The sequence below is a fragment of the Nyctereutes procyonoides genome, unplaced genomic scaffold (assembly GCF_905146905.1).
Source record: "Nyctereutes procyonoides isolate TBG_1078 unplaced genomic scaffold, NYPRO_anot_genome, whole genome shotgun sequence".
NCBI lineage: Eukaryota > Metazoa > Chordata > Mammalia > Carnivora > Canidae > Nyctereutes > Nyctereutes procyonoides.
The window spans coordinates 46595943-46614684 of NW_026575020.1; the positions used below are offsets into that span (position 1 = coordinate 46595943).

The window sequence follows — 18742 nt, forward strand, 5'->3', positions numbered from 1 at the left end:
TCCCAGGACCCCAGGATCATGATTTGAAGGCAGATGCTCAACCACTGAGCCAGCCAGGCACCCCTGTTTTGGGGTTTTGTTGTTGTTTTTGTTGTTTTTGTTGTTGTTCAACCTGGTAACCCCATCTGCCGGGGACAGCCTGCAGGCTTTGGCTTGGGACACTGAGGCACTAGCCAATGGATATTAATGACTCAGTGTTTGACCCTCAGACTACCTCTGGCCCTGACTTCAATGAAGGCCACAGAAGCTCCTGGCCTTTGTGAGATAGCCAGCTGATAAGACCCGCTTGGTTCTTTGTGACTTCAGAAGGTCCAGAGTCCAAGCACTAGCTATTCTATAGGCATGCAGCCTCTTAGAAGATGACATCTCACAGGTCCGGGAAGAGGAAAGATCAAATTTATTTAATACAAAACCTTGCAGCTGTGTCACTGAGGTGGAGGGTGGGTGTGTGTGGGGTAAATGGTTTCCGTTAGGTCTGCTCACTAGTGAAATCCCACTGCAAGATGGCTGCATCTTGGCTACTCGTCCACTCACTCAAGGCACCATCAGAAACATCTTAAGACCTCAGAAGACCATTTCTTTAGCAAGGAATAAATTAAAAAAAATTAGTGAGAAAAGTATGCATTTCGTTTTCCTATTAAAAACAGTATTTGCTGTAGGCAAACAGCTTCCTGTCTTGAAGCCTTCAGCATGGAAGAAGAAAAGAAAGAAAGGGTATAAAAAAACAGCTTAAGAACATCTGTGCTCCGTCCAACATTGTTTTCTATTTTATGCATTGCCCGGAATGAACCTTATCTTCAAGTGGGCATCTCACAGGGGTGACTCCCAGGCAGCTTTGTTTCTGCATCTGTGGCAGGTGAGGTCATGGAGGGCACCCGGTGCAGCTGTCTGCTGGGTGCCATGCACTTCCAAGGACCAAGGACTACCCAGAAGCATAGGCCTTTGAAGGACCAAAGGCAAAGAGAAAAATGAGCCCCTAAGCCAGGCCGTTCACTGGAAGTGATCGACTACAAAACAAAAATGGTTTCTGTGTGTGAAAATAACTAGGAAAAGTTCTTTATCTCTGTACAAGAGAAAATATTCAAGTTTCAAAATATCCCAATGGCCTGTTTACCCTGAATCTTCTGCGGCTCTCAGCTCCTGAGGATGCTCCAACTTGGTGAGAGGGGGGCCGGGTAAGAATTGACCAGCCCCTCTGTATCTCTTTATGCCCCACAGAAATGTAGTAGGATGGATTAAGGACTGGTGACTTGGCCTGAGGAATTGCTATGTTCAGTGGGAGCAGGGCAGATTCATAAATAAGTGCACAGAGCTCTCGGAATACAGGGATCATCTGCTCTTCTTGGGATGTGATGTCCTCTCAGCGAGGAGCGTCTGCTCCCATGGTCCTAAGTTCCGTCAAGGGAGCCTTCCGTTCTCTGTAGGAACAAGACAGAAGACAAGCTATGGTCATACCCTTTAGGACTGAAGACAAGCCTGGTGGAAAGAGATGTCAAACTGCAGATAGCACTTGACAAAGGAACCCCAAAGCAGTGTTATGTTGGGCTGGTACCTCCACCCTGGGAGGCCAGCTCTCACCCACACTTACTCTTCCCTTTTGTCTATCCCAACTCTGCAGGGCTGCAGCCTTCACTGGATGTCCCACATTAGAATATCAACCAGCTTTATCAAGCACTTTATGTACACCCAGTGCTAGGTCCTGTGGGTGCTACACTTACCCACAGAGCAAGTCTACTAAAGTTAAGAGAGATCTGGCTTCTTGTTCCAGCTCTGCTTCTAACATGAGATGAACCTTCTCTGTCTGTTTTTTAATTGCAAAGTCGAAGGGCTTCCACACGGATAAATGTTGAAGACATTACACACTAAGTGAAAGAACCCAGAAGCAAAAGGAACAAATATTGTACGATTCCATTTACATGAGGTCCCCTGAGTAGTCAAACTGATAAGAGCTAGAAAGGAAAACTCTGGTTCCCAGGTGCTGGGGGGAAGTGCAAGTGGGGAGTTAATGTTTAATGGGTAGACTTTTGGTTTGGAATGATGAAAAAGTCCTGTGGATGGATGGTGGTAATGTCTGCACAACACTATGAATATACCTAATGCCACTGAACTGTAACTTAAAAATGGTTAAAGTGGTAAATTTTATTGTATATGTTTTGTGCCAAAGGAAAAAAAAAAAGGTTCCACATGCCATCTTGTACTGTTTTCTAGCTGCTTTGCATGGTATTTTTTGATACCTATGCATCCACCAGTGACTGGACCCCCACCTGACCCAAGTGCTATTATCTATATGGAGGATGCAAGAATTTTATATCCTATTCATTACTGACACACGGTGCTACCACGTGGAAGAGGTCCTAACAGCTGCAGGAGGTTTGCAAGAGGCCTGAGCTAAGCCAGAGAGGTCTTCATGGAGCCGGTCTCCAAGGTGGGGCAGGTATAGAGACAAATGATGTAGAGGGGCAAGAGTGGGGCAGGTGGAAAATGCTGGAGCTGAGGGGCCCTGGGCCCCAAAGGGCAGGCAGCAAATGAGTCCATGACTCTGGATCCTCTGTGAGCACAGGGCTCCCTGCTACAGGTGGACCTCAAGGAAGCAAGAGTGGGGGCGGCTGTGGGGATTAGCCAGGGTCTTGAAAGCCCTGTGGCCAGGCTGGTTGGCTCCCAGAGGGTGGGCTGAGCTAGAGTCCCTGTTTTGTTCTGGCCCTGTCACGTCTGAGGAGACTCAGAACAGGATGCAGATCCAAAGGGCTCCAGCTGGCAGGTCCAGGCTCTGCCTCTCCTTTGCCAGGAGAGACGCTGGCAAGTGGGCCAAGAGAGTGGTGTTGGCCCCCGAGGGCTGGAGGCCTGCCAGCCTTGGCAGCTACCTTCACTTCATTTCTTCCGCTTTGCCCAGAGGGGTGACCCTGATGTCCAGCCTTCCTGCAGGCCCCAGACCAAGTCCCTCCCTAGACGCCTCTGCTCTCCTTCACCAGGCAAGGCGAGTACTGCGGATGGAAAGGGCTGGGCCACAGTCAACGGGACCTTGAAATAAAGGTTAACATGCGCACATCCAAGACCTGCCCTTCAAGGGGCTTAAATCAGTGGCCAGCTGTCAGCCACCCAAGAACAGCCTTGAAATTGCCCCACTTCTAGACAGAACATAGTGTGGATGCTCTCAAAGGTCATTTTGCTTCTAATGGCCCTTTCTGCTTCTAGAATGTATGTGCCCCTTATAGAGCACTTCCAGTAAACCAAGTCTGTGCTAGGTATTCATTTAACCCTCGCAACTACCAGGTGGGGGGGGTGGTGGTTATTACCACCGATTTACAGGTGAAGAAACCAAGGCCTCCAGAGGTTAAGAAATCTGCCCAAAGTGGCATCTTTGGGTAACTCATCAGGAGGTTAGGTTAGGTTTTAAGGGGGTAAGAGAGAGGGGTGGGATCTCTGGTTCCTAAGTCAAAGCCTGGCTTCGGTTGAATTCTGTGAAGAGGCCATTTCAGGGCCAAGTGATATAAATCCCCCATCCATACCTCATGCTGCCAGTGATGAAGAGACCTTTACATAGATAATCAAGCTGCATTAATATGGTAGTTTGCAAAATATTTTGCACCCGTGTTTCTCCTTTTACCCTTAAGAACGTTCTAATGGGTGGGCTGGTAGTGTGTTTGTTCTCCTCACCATCAACATTTTATAGATTGGGAAGCTTAGTTTGAGGAGGACAGGATCACCCAAAAGACGGCTGACCCAGGGGGCTGGCTGGCTCCCCAGAGGGAAGGAGGTCAGTTGTGACTGGGGAGCTGCCTTCTTGCAATACGAAGGCAAGGCTTTCTGCAAGATCCTGGGCCCCAAGAAGGTTCACCCCTTTCATGTAAGTACAAGGTGTTCTCTTTCACATTATCTGTCTGCCTGGGCCACAAACACAATTTATAAACAAGGCAAAAAACGGCAGAGGAAAAATGAAGTCAGAATGTGCCATTGAAGCAAGTCAAACAATACTAAATTAGTATTTGGCTAAGTGGCTATCTCATTGTTAAGATATTTCCTCCAGTGTGTTTTCAGAAGCAACGGCCATTAAACAACTGGGAATGATCGCCAGGTTTGATTTCAGGAAGGAAATCCCCTCCCATTTCCCTGCTGGGCAATTCAATTAATTTTCTCCTGACCCTCACCAGCTGATCATTAGCAAAACTAGACCTGCTTCTTTCATAAACAAAATGCATTTGCTTAAAGATTCGAAATCCCTTTCCCAACGGCTGGGAACCCCTGAACTCCCGCCAAAAGACTATTATTTGAGATGGCAGGCCTGGCTGTATGAGCTCTCCGGGGCATCCTGGGAGCAGACTCCTGGACCCACAGGCCAGCTTCTGGGGAAAAGGAAAGTTCTATCTGTCCTGGAGCTCAGAGCCTTTGTCCAGAGACACCGTTTGGATTGAAGACAAAGTAAATAAGTCAGTCCCGCAGGCCCAGCAGACCTGCCTTGGGTGGACACAGCTCTGTTTATTGTAGTGAGAGCATCTCTTTATCTGGATCCCACACTGTCCATGAAGCAAAGTTCTTACTTTCCACTTTCTCAAGGCCAAGACAGCTGGAACAATGATGTCACTTTTTTGAGGGAGTCTGGGAAACCTAGATTCTAGTCCTGGCTCTGCTACTACCTAGCTGGGCGACCCTGGGCAGGCTGTTCTAACAACCTGGCCTTCAGTTTTGTCACCTTACATTGGGCCCCCTGCCCTTCCAATACAAGTCTCTGGTTTCAGGAGTCTCGGTGGGATTAGGCTAGAAAAAGACATTTATTTCATTCCTCTTTTCCTCAAATTGATAGCTTTCCTCCATAAAAAAGAATGTCAGTCGTTTCCTGCCCAAAGGCATAATGAGCTCTCTATTTTATAAAAATTCAGACTCCAGGAAGACAAAGGAAGCCGGGGGCCCACTGCAAGGGCTATCAGCAATCCTGCAGAAAATTCTTCCCAAACTTTAAAGAAGCAGTTCCTCATTTCTCAAGGTACTAGCTCCCAGTTAGTTAACCCCTGCACTGCTGGAGAGGTTGTAAGGTTGGGAGTGGGAGGACAGGGGGAGGCAGGTCTTAGCAAAATTTGAACTGGGACCTCTACATTAAAAAAAAAAAAAAAAAAAAAATTCCATTTGCCAAGTAGTGGCTTTCTAAATTCTCAGTTTCCTACAGAGTGAAACCTCATAATGAGGTTTGAGACCCTTGCTTGCAAGCCCTAACTGACCTCTTCTTAGCACTTGTTCCCACACCCTTTCCCCTCCCATTCTGAGCTGCTTGGACTGCTCCTCCCCTCATACCTCAGCTCCTGCTGATCTTTCTACCTGGACCTGCTAGTCAGACTCATTCCTCATGGCCTGCTCCAGTGACCCCTTCCTTGGGGAGGAAACAGCTAACTAGGCTGGTCTCTCTTCCACATTTCCATAGTGTCTGGTGACCACCTTGCTTTATTAGTATTAACTCATCTCATTCCCTCATTGGGTCAAGGACTTTGAGTGGCCTCTGCGGCAGAGGGCCTGGTGTGTTGGGGTGACCGGCATAGGTTCTCAGAGTTCAAAGCTCAAATGAGCTGTGGGTTCCTACCCCCTCAAGCATGTCTGCCCCCCCCAAACCCCTGACCAGTCTACCTCATTTCCAAAACCTCAACCTAGACTAGGAGGAAATGTGCACTTCAATTATGGGGAGCTAAGTACCCTAGATTACCAATTCTATGGGGAGGGGAAATTCTGTCTTCATAGGAGGGCTGTGATATAATGATAGAAATGGGAGAGAATATTTGAAATTACAATAGGTCAGAATGTCTGGCCAACCTGATGACCACACCTTCACTGTCCCAGGCTAGTTCTGAGTTCCCTGGGGCTCCTGGTCTAAAATAGATGGGGCCAGTGTAGGGGTGTGATGAGTGGGAAAGCAGAACCTGGGTGAGTTTGGAAATATTGCATTAATGGACTATTTAAAAAAAATGTTTATGAAATGTGTACTTACAGAATATCTGTTTTCCATGAAATCTGCAAAACAAAAGATAACATGGAGGTGAGCAGTGCACTGAGCACCTTAGGCTCCCCCATCCCCACAATCTCAGGAACTGGATGGGTAAAGGAAGGGGGGTGGTGCAGAAGGAGATGCCAGAGCCACAGGTTTATGGGTGCTCAGCGGGATGGCTCCTTTGCCCACAGACAGCTTCCTCTAGAACCTGTCACTCCATGTGACGAGTATATAAAATCCTTGGCAGCTCATTGGACATTTAAAACAGTTTAAATATATATTTTTTAAAGTAATCTCTACACCCATCGTGGGGCTTGACCCTAAGATTATGTATTACATGCATGGGGCACCTGGGTGGCTCAGTGGTTGAGCCTCTGCCTTTGGCTCAGGGCATGATCTTGGGGTCCTGGGATGGACCTGCACTGACCTGCTCCCTGTGGGGAGCCTGCTTCTCCCTCTGCCTATGTCTCTGCCTCTGTGTCTCTCATGAATAAATGAAATTACAAAAAAAAAAAAAAGAGTCACATGCTTCACTGAGCCAGCCAGGTACCCTTTAAATACTTTTTTAAAAATTAGTACTGCATGTTATTTCAGAAAAAAAAAACTGAAAACTCCAGTGAAGTAGAAAGTAACGGATAAACATGATCTCTGGTTCCACCCTTCAAACCCTATTGCCATTCTTGTCTTCCAGTGATTTTCTGCTCTCAAGAGGCTTTTTTCCTGAGTTCAGATATACAATATAGGCCATTTTATAGCCTATTCTTATTACATAACACAATTTTATAAACATTCTCTGGCACCTTCTTAAGCATAATTGGTAGAAGCTGCATAATAATTGTTAAATAGATGTGTACTTGTTTACTTCTCCAGTTCGTTACTTTAAAAATTTAGGTTCTTTCCAAGTTTCTGCTATTTTCAACAGTGCTGCTATATCCTCTTTGGGAATAAAGCTATTCCCCTATTTCATACTAGTTTGTCCATTCCCAGGAGTGGGATCAGTGGAGCAGAAGGTATACACATTTCTAATGCTCTTGGGATATATGACCCAAGGGTTCTCTGAAATGGGAGGGCCACCCCCTGCGCTGCCCCTGGAGAGACTCATCCCAACACTGTCTTCTTCTCAGAGTGCACGCTGGGACTGGATGACCCTGCCAGGCTACAGTGATGAAGATGGGCCTGGTCAAATGTCAGGAAGATCAGAGTGAGGTGAAGAAAGGCCAGTAAGAACAGAAAACATTGTGTTGAGGGTGAGCCAACCCTGCCTGTGTTAGGGACAGTTTTCACCAAAACACACAAGAGAGGGTTTGCCCTGTTTGAGAAGGACCAGGCCTCCACTAGCAGCTGTTTCTAAATGGGCCCTGGTCCATATTGTTGGGGCTGATTCCCCCAAAGAGCCCCTTATGGACATAGACCTGAAGACAGAGAAGTCATGGGACTTCTTGTTGTCTGGGGAAGGTCCCAAGAGGAGATGTGGGTATTGGGGATGGTTGCCAATCTTGAAGGTGGTGGAGGTAATGGCAGGAGGGCCCTTACCCACCCACTCCGAGTCCTCAGTGTTACTAGGGGGATGTACTCCAACGGGCCTCAGTTTCTGCCCCGCTGCCTAACCTGAGTTTTGGGCAGTCTCAGGGCCCACCTGTCACAACGGTAGTCACAGCCCTTCTGTTTCTTTCTCTAATTTAAAAATATCCTGTTTCCAAAAGTCCACTTCCCACTCAAACCCTGTCTTATCACAGCTCTATTGTGCGTCCCCTTGAGAGGGAACAGGGCCAGAAGTTCCTAAGGGGCCCCCTTCTGTCCTGGCTGGGCCAGAGGCAGACGTCAACGGCCAAAAGGATGAATCAGCCTGACTGCGAAGTCGAGCCATTGTGTAAACTTCCACGCATTGAGTGAGGCATGGGCAGCACTCCCACCTCCAACCCAAATCTGACCTGGAAGGACCTGAAGGACCCCCCCATGCTTCCCACCCCCCCAAAACCCCAAGGGCTCTGGAATCAGACACAAGAAAAAAAGAACCTTAGGCTGTGTTTCCTAAAGCAATACGAATATAAAAAACTTCTAATATGCTGAAAATAGTGAGGGAACCCTAGGTTTATGCACACTTGTAGTTTCTGCTTCTTTTTGGTAAGAGAGCAATCACCACAAAAATAGAATCTGGTGGGGGCACCTGGGTGGCTCAGTCAGTTAAGCTAAACGTCTGCCTTCAGCTCAGGTCATAATCTCAGGATCCTGGGATTGAGTCCCTTGGCAAGCTCCCTGCTCAATGGGGAGTCTACTTCTCCTTCTTCCTCTTCTTGCTCTCTCTCTCTCTCTCTTGTCTCAAATTAATAAATATTAAAAAAAAAAAAAAGAATCTGGTGGGTAGTACCAATTTTTTTCCAGGGTACTTTTTTACCTTCTTGGATTCTAAAGTAGCAAATAGCACCCTGGGCCGGGGTTGGCAGTGCCCATTGGCCTGGCTGGTTTGGACCACACAGGATGGGTGGGGACTGAGCCCCAAGTGTTCTTCTCTCCCTCCCAGAGGGGTTGTGACAGAGAGGCCCTCTGTTCTTTGGTTCTTTCTTGATGACAGCTACTCTTAGTATATTAAATTTCTACCCCCTTTGGAAACACCTGGAACAGCAGGAGAGAGCAGAAGGTGAAGACTGAGTGAGCAGATACTCTGATGGGAAGGTAGGCCCTGTCTGACCCAAAAGGCATAGGTTAGTGTCTGGGGCAGGACTTGGCATTTCTTCCCAGGGCCTGGAGTTGGCAGGTGGGATGTGCCAAGGACACCTTCTGAGGTGGGCACAGGGCATCTAGAGAGGAAAACCAGCTCTCCTGCTGGGAGGTTTATGGGAAGTAAATTTCTACAAGCGACAGTTTCTTAACACTGGCATTACTGACATTCTAGGTTGAATCTTTTTTCTTTCTTTCTTTTTTTTTTTTGAGTTTACTTACTGTTCTTTAGTAATGTCTATATCCAGTGTGGGGCTCAAAACTCATGACCCTGAGATCAAGAGTTTCATGCTCCTCCAACTGAGCAAGCCAGGTGCCCCTGGCTGGATCATTCTTTGTTGTGCGGGCTGTTGTAAGATGTTTAGCCATATTCCTGGCCTCCATACATTAGATGCTATAGCACCCCTTCTACCTGCCCTGCCTTGGCCCCCATTATGACAACGGAAAACATCTCCTGCCTCGAGGACCAGTGCTTCAAGCTGTGGAAATGTCATCTTAGACCTGAGTTTTCATAGGGAAGAACTTGACTGCATTGTTGATTGTAGCAAACCATTTCACTCTTCTGTTTTAAAATCCAGTGTAGGGGCATCTGGGTGGCTCAGTGGTTGAGCACCTGCCTTTGGCTCAAGTCATGATCCCAGGGTCCTGGGATCGAGTCCCACAACAGGCTACCTGCAGGGATCCTGCTTCTCCCTCTTCCTGTGTCTCTGCCTCTCTCTGTCTCTCATGTATAAATATATAAATAACAAAATCCAGTGTAAATATACACAAATAGGTTTTGCTTTGGATGACCTGCAAGCCATTTTATGAAGTACTTTTAGAATAAACTGGAGCATTATAAAATGTCAAGGACTGAATCAGAGTAAAGATACAAACTTTCCAGGTGAGCTGGATATTGCAATCCACAGGAGGCTCTCAGCCAGGCTGAGTGAAGTTGTGGAGAAAGCCATAGGTAGTCATGCCTCTGTGGAGAGGCTCCCAGTCCGGCTCTAATTTCTCCCTTTTTTTGTTCTTGTCAGTAGGAGAGCAAGGGGAGGAAAAGAAAACCAAACCTTTCCCTGGATTAGTCAGAGAAAGAGGAAGTTGATGACAGGTCAAAGAAGTTTGGGGGCAGGGTGGTATTTGGGGGTGGGGAGCTTTTGATGCCAGGTCACCCTGCAGCCCAGAGCACAAAGCTCTGAACAGGCCCTGGGAGGACACACCACCTAAACCAAGAGAACTCAGATGAGTGACACATTATCCTGCATAAAGTCCAAGGTAATAGGGGATGAGAGTAAAAATTGGGCCCAGTTAAATGTTAACAGAGAAAGGCACCAAACTGTAACCTGTATTACTTTCTTTAGACACTCACTTTTTAGGATTATCTACATTACCACTTAATAAGAGACACAAAAACAGACTTTGTTCCCCTTTCTGGAAAGCCGGATCAGAAGCCATAGCCAGAGTCCCTGTTGCTGACTGGGGTTTGCAAACTTGACCTCAGGCAAATCACTGAAAAGGGAATATTTACTTTAAAAAGCTTCAAGTAAAAAATAAAATAAAATAAAATAAACAATAAAAAGCTTCAAGTGCCAAACTTGCAGATCTAAGTAACAAGAAATTGTCTGCCAAGTTCTTCGTGGCCTAAGCAAGATGATGTTTACATAGATGCAAAAGCTTTCTAACCTATTCCGGCTGTATTCTAGGGTTTGCTTTCCCTTCTCCTTAGGCTTCTCTCAATTTGGTCTCTTCAGAAACACATTTCCTAGTTCTGAGAACCCCTCTCCTTCTTTCCCTAACATGTTGTAATGAATCACCGAACAGTTGCAGAGGGGAAAAACTCAAAGATCAGGGGTTTCCTTGCCCCAGACTGAGTTAATTGCTGGAACAAGATGTTAGCTTAGCTCTATGTCAACAAAATAGTAAGCTCCAAACAGAAGAGCAGACCTAACTACAGCCATGACCCAGCAGGGGATATACTGAGTTGGAAGAGATTGCCCCTCCTACCAATTTTATTGAATCCACCTGCCCACCAGTCTTATCATCACCCCCTCCACACTCTCCTGAGAACACAGGTGTTCACTGCAGCAGTTCCACGTGGGTGAGTGGCATTTTATTGAAAAATTAAGGAGAAAACAAACACCCTGAGGAAGAAATGAGGGGTGGAAACCAAGTCATATAACTGGATAAGGACAGGGACACCTGGGGTGCTGAGCAGTTGCGTGTCTGCCTTTGGCTCAGGGTGTGATCCCGGAGTCCCATATCAGACTCCCAGCATGGAGCCTGCTTCTCCCTCTGCCTGTGTTTCTGCCTCTCTCTCTGTGTCTCTCATGAATAAATAAATAAAACCTTAAAAACAAACAAACAAACAAACAAGCTGGATAAGGACAGGGCTGAGATCAAACTCCAGGCCTCTATCTCCCACTTAGGGTGTTCCCTTTAGGATTACAGCAGGAAGAACCAACCAGGTGGACTCCAGCCAACACAAACATGACAGAAGCACAGTGAGTTGGCCCCTGAGACCCATGACTTAATTCAGATTTGAAGGGAAAACTCAGGCTTAATAGCAAATACTTATAGGGTCTTGGAGTGGAAAGTGAATAAAGCATTAGGATGGGCTCCAAGGGACCTAGGAAGTAACTCTTAGAAGTTACTTAGAACCAACATGTTCTGGGGGAATGGCTCAGGACAGACCAAAGCATAGACAAATGACCATTACTTCCAATTGCCAGGACAGTGACTCTGTGTTGTCACTGGAAGGCAACCTAAGGTCATCCATTCAATCACCTGATTTGACATAAAAATGCTGAGCATACTCAAATTCACAGATAGACCAAGTAGAATGGTTGTTGCCAAGGGCTGGGGAGAGTAGTGAGTTCTTGTTTATTGGGTATGAAGTTTCACTTTGGGAAGATGAAAAAGTTCTGGAGATGGATGGTGATGATGGTTGTATGGCTTTGTGAATGTATTTAATGCCACTGAAATGTACACTTACAACGCTAAGTGGGATGTATCTTTTGTCACAGTTACACACACACGTATACACACACACTCACAAAGCTGAGCTTAGAGCCTAAAGCCAAGATTGCAAAGACCTAGCTCCTCCCACAGCCTACAGATGCCCGACACTCCTCAGCCAGCCCACAACATGCTCCCTAGGGCACTGGACCTACCCAGAGCCCCGCCCTGGAGCTGCTCCTTGGAGGCAGGCCTGCCCGATGCCCTTTTGCTTATCTAGAGGAGCAGTTTTCCTTTGTATCACTCAGGGGAAAAAGGGGTTTAAGAGCCAGAACTACGCCCTGTGAGCCATTTCCCAAAATAGCCAGCCCTGAAGTGCTGCTGGCTGGAAGGTGGTGAGGACTGAGAAATTAGGGTGGGAAGAATAAAGGCCAAAGAAGGAAGGGTTGGAGAAGACCTAGCTCTGCATGCAGCCTGTTCACTGACCTATCCAGAGACCCACGGTCACCAGTGGGTGTCACCTTTATTATGTGTCACCTTTCTCCCCCCCCAAAACATGCATGCACACGTGTACACACACACGTATACTCATGTTGGAGGATGATCTCTGCTGACCACCCCTGAGTGATCCTTCCAGGATTGCTGGGGAGTGAGGAAGACCCTATCCCTTCCAACAGGAAACAGAACATAACTTGTGGTACAATCAGAAAGGAACTCAGAGCATCCAGAAGATGCTTCTATAAGACCAACAGCCTCAACATGTGAGAATTTGCTAGGAATACAAATTAGCCCCACTCCACACCTACTGAATCAGAAATTCAGGGGGTGGTGGAGCCACACCATCTGTGTTTTAACAGGCCTGGAGAATACTCCATCCAGATTCCAGCCCGTGTCCCTCATTTCACAGAGGTGGTGACCAGGGTCCCAAGAGATTCTGCGACTCACCCATACCATACAGGCTGTTATTTTTAAGAGAGGTGAATCCTCTAATGAAATGGATGATAATGTGAAACTGAACAAAGAGAGCTGGAAAATGTAGCAGCACGCTGCCCATTGTTTTGGCAGCATGGACATGGAGAAGAAACGTGAAGAGCTCTGCTGGGCAGCCAGGCTCCCAGCCTCCAAATCCCTGCTCTGCCCCTATTGGCCTTGGGATTGGGAGGAGTTATTTAACCTCTGGGCCCATTTTTCCCATCTGCAGGGTAGGAATTGTAGTAGATCCTCCAACAACCCTAGGATGGTTGTGAGGATGGAGCACAGAGAGGCCTCTGACAGAGGAAAGGAAAGAAAAGGGAAGAGACTTGACCCGAGGTCAGCAACCTCCTCCTAGGGAGCAGGAAATGCTCGGAAACAGCAGCTCTGGAGGCTTCCAGGACAGAGCCTCTTGGGCAAGGGGCGACCACAGACTTCCAAAGCAGCACTGTGATTTTGGCTGGGGGCTCAGGGCTTTCTGTACCCTCCACCCCATATGCTGGGCAGCAGCCGGCTGCCAGTCAGAGACCAGATGACAGAGGAGCCCAGGGCCTAGCAGACTCCTGACGTCCCAGGTGGGGTAGGGCGAGCGCCCTGGCCCGAAGTCAGGAGATGGCTCCAGTCTCTGCCTGGGCCTCACACTGAACCCTAGGGCTCCAGTGTCTATGGCATCTCTCAGCTAAAAGGGCTTGGATGCTCCTGTACAGTAGGGATAATCCAAGGACTCGTGCTGGGGTAATTAGCACCATCCACCCCCACCCCCCGCCCGGCCCTAGGCTTCCTCATTCCCCTTTTCTTATTGAAATCATCTTTAGGGCACCTGGGTAGCTCAGTGGTTGAGCGTCTGCCTTTGGCTCAGGTTGTGATTCCAGGTCCTGAGAGGGAGTCCCACATTGGGCTCCCTGCAGGGAACCTGCTTCTCCCTCTGCTATGTCTCTGCCTCTCTCTGTGTCTCTTATGAATAAATAAATAAAATCTTAAAAAAAGAAAAAAAGTCGGTACAGAAAGAAGCCTTCTAGGAGCTTCCCTTCTTTAACCAGAATCAGAAACTGTTGAGTAATGAGGACAGCCGTAAATCCCCTCTCCCAGGGAAGGTTTCTGGCTCCCAACATGACAAAGTCGGTGCTGAGATGGACTTACATAAACAAACCTTCATTAGTTTCCTCCGTGTATTTACCTTCCCACTCTGTCATTTCTCTGCAAATTTATTGTTCTTGGTTAACATGTTAAATAAGCCCCCAGTTTTAACCACTCTGCAGAGTTTCTCATCACTTCTTCTCCCGCTAATCTGTCTTTGGTCAGTCTAACTGCCCCTTTGGGAGGCACTGGGTTATGGCCTTCACCAGCTGTAAAGGGTCTCCAGCAGGAGGCTCAGGGCACAGCAGACCCTGAGACCTCCAGTGGGGGAGGAGTCCTGTGGGGGGATTCCCGTGGACTCCACACACCACCAGCTTCCTTTCCTCAAAACCAAAGGCAGTGCAGGTGCGTGATCAGTGATGGGGAGGGTAGAGTCCAGCTCCAGGGTGGCCCAGTTTGAGGACTTGCTTCCTGTGTGAACTTGGGCAAGTGTTTTAAGTGACGCTCTATGCCTCAGCATCCTCATCTGGAAAATGGAACTTACTGTGAGGATTCAAAGAGATATTGTAACATAGACCACTTGGCATACACAGTAAATGCTCAATCCTTTCACATAACCAAAGCAACCCAAAGTGAACAATCTCAGGGACCAGCAGGGGAGTAGAAGGGGTGTTTTCACACAATTACCCAACAGGACCAAGCATGAGCCCTCCTGGAGCCCTAACTTTTTGTTATGCTGGAAGGATAGAGGACATCTATTTATTTCCGAATTTGCATTTTGCTAGCTCTAGAGTGCAAAATGAGACACCAAAACCAAAAATTGCCCTAGGAGATGGTTTCTGAAAATCAGTGTCAAGTTCCACAAGAGACTGAGTTTCTGTTCTACCCTTGAAAATACCATTAAAAAAAAAATTAATGAAGGGGTGATTCCTCTTTCAGATAAGAAGTAGTCTCCTCCAGTTAAGACAGTGCTTCTCATAGGCTGGCAGCGTCAGCAACATCTGGGAACCTGCTAGAGTTCAGATTCTGGAGATTTTGATTCTGTGGGTCTGGGCTGGCCCTGAGACCCCAACTGGTACCGGTCTGCCCATGCTCAGAGAAGCTGGGCTTTACCAAAGTTTCTGGGCCAGTTGCAATGCTTCTCAGAGAATCCACTTAAATACAGGAATGTTGTACAAAGTAAGATATCCACATAGTGACTACTTCCCCCAGAATCTTACTAATAAGCCTTTGGGTTATGACTTATTTTCAGAATTTAAAAGTAGTCTTTATATTCCATTCATTTCCCCAGAATGGGATAGAATAATTTTACAAAAAATGATACTGCTGGGAGCCTGCCCAGTTCCATGTCTGCTTGGGCACTGTGCTCAGTCCTGGGGGAAGCTCTTCATGACCAAGTGGTGGAGTGGGAACTGAGCTGGGGATCTCGAATCAAAGACAGGGAGAAACAAAGGAGCAGATCCATACCCAACCCTCAGAGGGACTAAAGCTACCCAGCATCTTCAAAGCAAAGCACTGACTTTGTCTATGAACTTTGGGCACCCACTGGTGCACCAGGGCCTGTGGGATTGGGGGCAGGTAAGGAGCGCTGGTGGGCTCCTGAGAATAGGTGGGGCCACGCCACCTCTCTTGGGGTCACAGGAGCACACAGTGATGCCAGGACACACTCCAGCCCAACTGCCCATTAGCTGGGTATGAACATGTGAGGTTCTGTTTCCCTGGCATGCAGTAGGCACTTACTAAGTGTTCATTGACTAAATCACAGCACACATAACACGTGGCTACTTGAGGAGAGAGGAGTCAGGAGAGAGGCAGGAGAGAGGCAGTCAATAGCTTCACCCTCCTTTGCTCCTTCTTTTCCCTGCCCCCTCCCCAGACCCCATGGAGGACTCAGGAGGAAGCATCCCCCAGGCTGGGGGAGTCAGGGGCCCTCACTCACCAGGGTTAGCTTTCCGGATTTCACTGTACACCGTCTCTGTGCCCTTGGTTTCCAGACCTGGAAAGTGACCAGGCACAGTCAACAGCCGCCTCTGGGCACCAGGTCAGCCCACTGCCAAAGCAGGAGAATGTCTGAGGCTCCCTGCTTGCCCGCTACCCCACCACACAAGTGCCCGTCTCCATCAGGGCCTGGAGACCTTGTTGCCACTAAGCTCAGGCCATTTCCATTTCCTGGCTTTAGAAGATCCTGGTCTAATTATCATCATTCTCAGCCTGGAAGTACGAGATCAACAGGCCATTATGGGGGCAGGTCCACCTACTCAAGGGGAACCCTGGACCTGAGGGCAGGCCGCATGTAGAGGGGTCTCCAGTATAGGCCTGCAGCCTCCAGCTCACGGGGGGCCCCATCCTTCCTTCCCTCCCAGCGTGTCTCTGTATCCAGCTGCTTTGCCAGGCCCTCCCAGGAGGCAGGGCCCTGAGGCCTGGGTTAGAGCCTGGGCATCATCTCTGACTTTAAGGCTCAGCTGGGACTAAGAACCACTTAAAATCTTGACAGCTGGGCTAGTTGATTTCAAATGCCAACACCTGGGCCTCATACTGATTCTGATGGGCTAGGGTGGCCCTGGCACTAGTGTTTTCTTAGAGCTTCCAGGGGATTCTAATAGGCAGATAGGGTTGAGATCCTCTGGTCTGGACTCTTATGGAAAGGCAGACAGATGACCGACCAGGGTACGGGTTATACCCAGAGGAGACTCAGGGTTTGGGGTACAAAGCACCCAGGAGGGCATCTGCTGAAGTATATGTACAGGCTGTGTATACACACACTGGTACACACACTCATACTGTGTCTACATGCATCGTACACACACATCCAGTGTGTACACACACAGCACGTACATACATACACACCCACAAGCCTCAGGAAACAGGATGGGGCCCCGCCACTTCCCCTGCCTCCTCTCACCTGCACCTAGGACCAGGAAGCCTCATTGTAGAAAGGTAGCTCCTGCCATGTGGCCAACATTCTCTTTCTACAGATCCGGAAATGAAGCCCCAGACAGGGTAAGACGCTTCCTGCCACCATGCTCAGTACGCACGCGGGTGTGGTTTTCTTTGGCTGGGGCATGCCCATGGACTAACTACAAGATACTCGACTCCCTGGGCTCCAGAGATGACCCCCGACCCTGAACATATCCCTTTGGGCCCCCACAGCCCTTCCTCTTTGCCACGTCCCTCCTTGTCCTCCAAGTTCCAGGACAAGCTTTGTTTCGGCTCTTGGGTGCACACATCCTCACCCATACACCTACTCCCTGACACTCTCACCCCTTCCTGTGCCCAGGGCAGTCACGAAGGACTCCTGTGCTCCCACAGCACTTTGGGGACACTTGCCCACGACCAGGCTGACATTATTTGTCCCACGACTGTCTCCCTGGTGGACCCAGAGCTCCTCCAGGGCAGCACCTGAGGCCACATGCATCTCCTGATCCCAGGCCTCGCACAGCTACCTGGAGGCGCCCATACAGGTTTGATAGGACAGTGAAGGCACCAGTCAATGTCCTTGCAAGTGTCTCTATCTCAGACCCATGAGCTTCAGGAAGGCCTTGGCATAATGAGCCTCTTCCCCAGGGTTTTAGATTTTAGGATTAAAATTGTGGTCATTCATTAGACACTGAATGCTGGTGGTTCCTGGGTTAGGACCTGAACACCAGGAGGAAGCCTGGAGGGTGGGGGTTCAGATCCCAACAGGTGACTTTGGGACATCTGGGTGGCCAGGGCCTTGCAGAAGGCTTCATATGACTCCCCCAAGGCTCCAAACAGGGGTTGGTACTCACCAGAGTGGCTGAGATTCCAGGCACCCCTCTGCTAGGACACCTGCTTTTCTCTAAGAGATCAGCAGAGATGCCTATGCCATTCCCCATGCTCCCTTCGTGGCACCAGATTTTGGGGGTATACAGGGAGGCTCCATGGATTCCCAATCTCTGGGGACCTCCATATCCCTAAGGGATTCTGCTCAATATTAGGACTGGGTGAGTCACTCCTTCAGGATGATCCTACACCTGTCGTTGCTGGGTACCACAGAAGAGGAAGGGAAAAGGTGAGTCGGATCCAGAGCTTTCAGGAGCTCCAGGCTGTGGGGCAGACAGCTGGGGATACACAATATAGGACACTGTACACTGGGTGCACTGGGGTCCCTGTCAGCTCGTCCCCAGACCCTATCCCATAATGGGAGTGGGGGCCATGAGGAAGGAATGGAGGGAGGGGGTGGGGTGGCTGAGCCAGGGGACCTGGACACCCTTGTAAGATCTACAGCCCCCAGGACCACAAGGGGTGCTGGTAGATCTCTCTGGTCACCTTGGGGACACTCTAACACCCTCTGGACTCAAGAGCCACACTTGACCCCCTTCTTCCTTATAACTGCAGATCAGCCAAGGCAGTGGGGTGTTTCCACTTCTTGGCTGAGCGGCTACACTTGCAGCTGCCCCCGTGGTTCCTCCTGCTGCCCCCCTGTCCTGCCCCTCAGGGATGGGCGGGGGCTGGCACCTCAAGACGGCCACCCCTGCTCTGCTCGGCAGCTGCCTGCTAATGAGTAACCCAGGCCAACAGGCTGTTTGTCTCTGCTGTCAGGGATGTTTCCGGATGGGGCTTTATTTTGGCTTCTGTTTTTCTCTGTTAACAGAGAAAGAGATGGCTTCAACGTCATGGGGTTTTCCCAGCAATTAGCCTCAGAGCAAACAAGAAACAGACTGGGTTTAACAAGTTCCTTCCCATCCCCCCACCCCCCACCCCGCCTCCATCCCCGAGTGACTCCTTGGTCAGCAGCCAGAGTCAGAGCTGGACACGGTCCCCATCCCCTCCTCCACCTCAGCTGTGGAACTGGGAGCCTTGCGGACAGGGAACTGGATTGGCCAAGACCAAATCAAGTTGACTCATCGCTGGCCTTGAAACCACAAATCTTGATCCTTACCCTAGTAATGCCCCCCCCCCCCCCCATGACAAAGCTCTACCCTGCTGTCCCTTCTCACCAAGGAGGCTAGGTCCAGAAAACTCAACCTGAATCTTCTGGAAACTCTTCATGTCCACCTACGTGGTACTCATTCTAGCTCTCCCGAGGCATTCACAGCAACGTGGGGA

At 48.9% G+C, this 18742-nt stretch overlaps 1 protein-coding gene across 6 annotated transcripts in view; it reads right to left on the minus strand.

Moving 5' to 3' along the window:
• Window positions 1-379: 379 nt before the first annotated feature.
• Window positions 380-18742, minus strand: part of PECAM1 (platelet and endothelial cell adhesion molecule 1) — a 56950-nt gene continuing 38587 nt past the window's right edge. For 3 of the 6 annotated variants that reach the window (XM_055318444.1, XM_055318429.1, XM_055318406.1), the window contains 3 exons: window positions 15612-15668; window positions 5969-5991; window positions 380-1418 (listed from right to left, as the gene is read on the minus strand). In XM_055318444.1, the coding sequence (XP_055174419.1) occupies window positions 1389-1418; window positions 5969-5991; window positions 15612-15668 (110 nt within the window). In that variant the 3' untranslated portion in view covers window positions 380-1388. The remainder of the gene's footprint in view (window positions 1419-5968; window positions 5992-15611; window positions 15669-18742) is intronic. The other 3 variants (XM_055318436.1, XM_055318414.1, XM_055318421.1) reach the window with 2 other exon arrangements.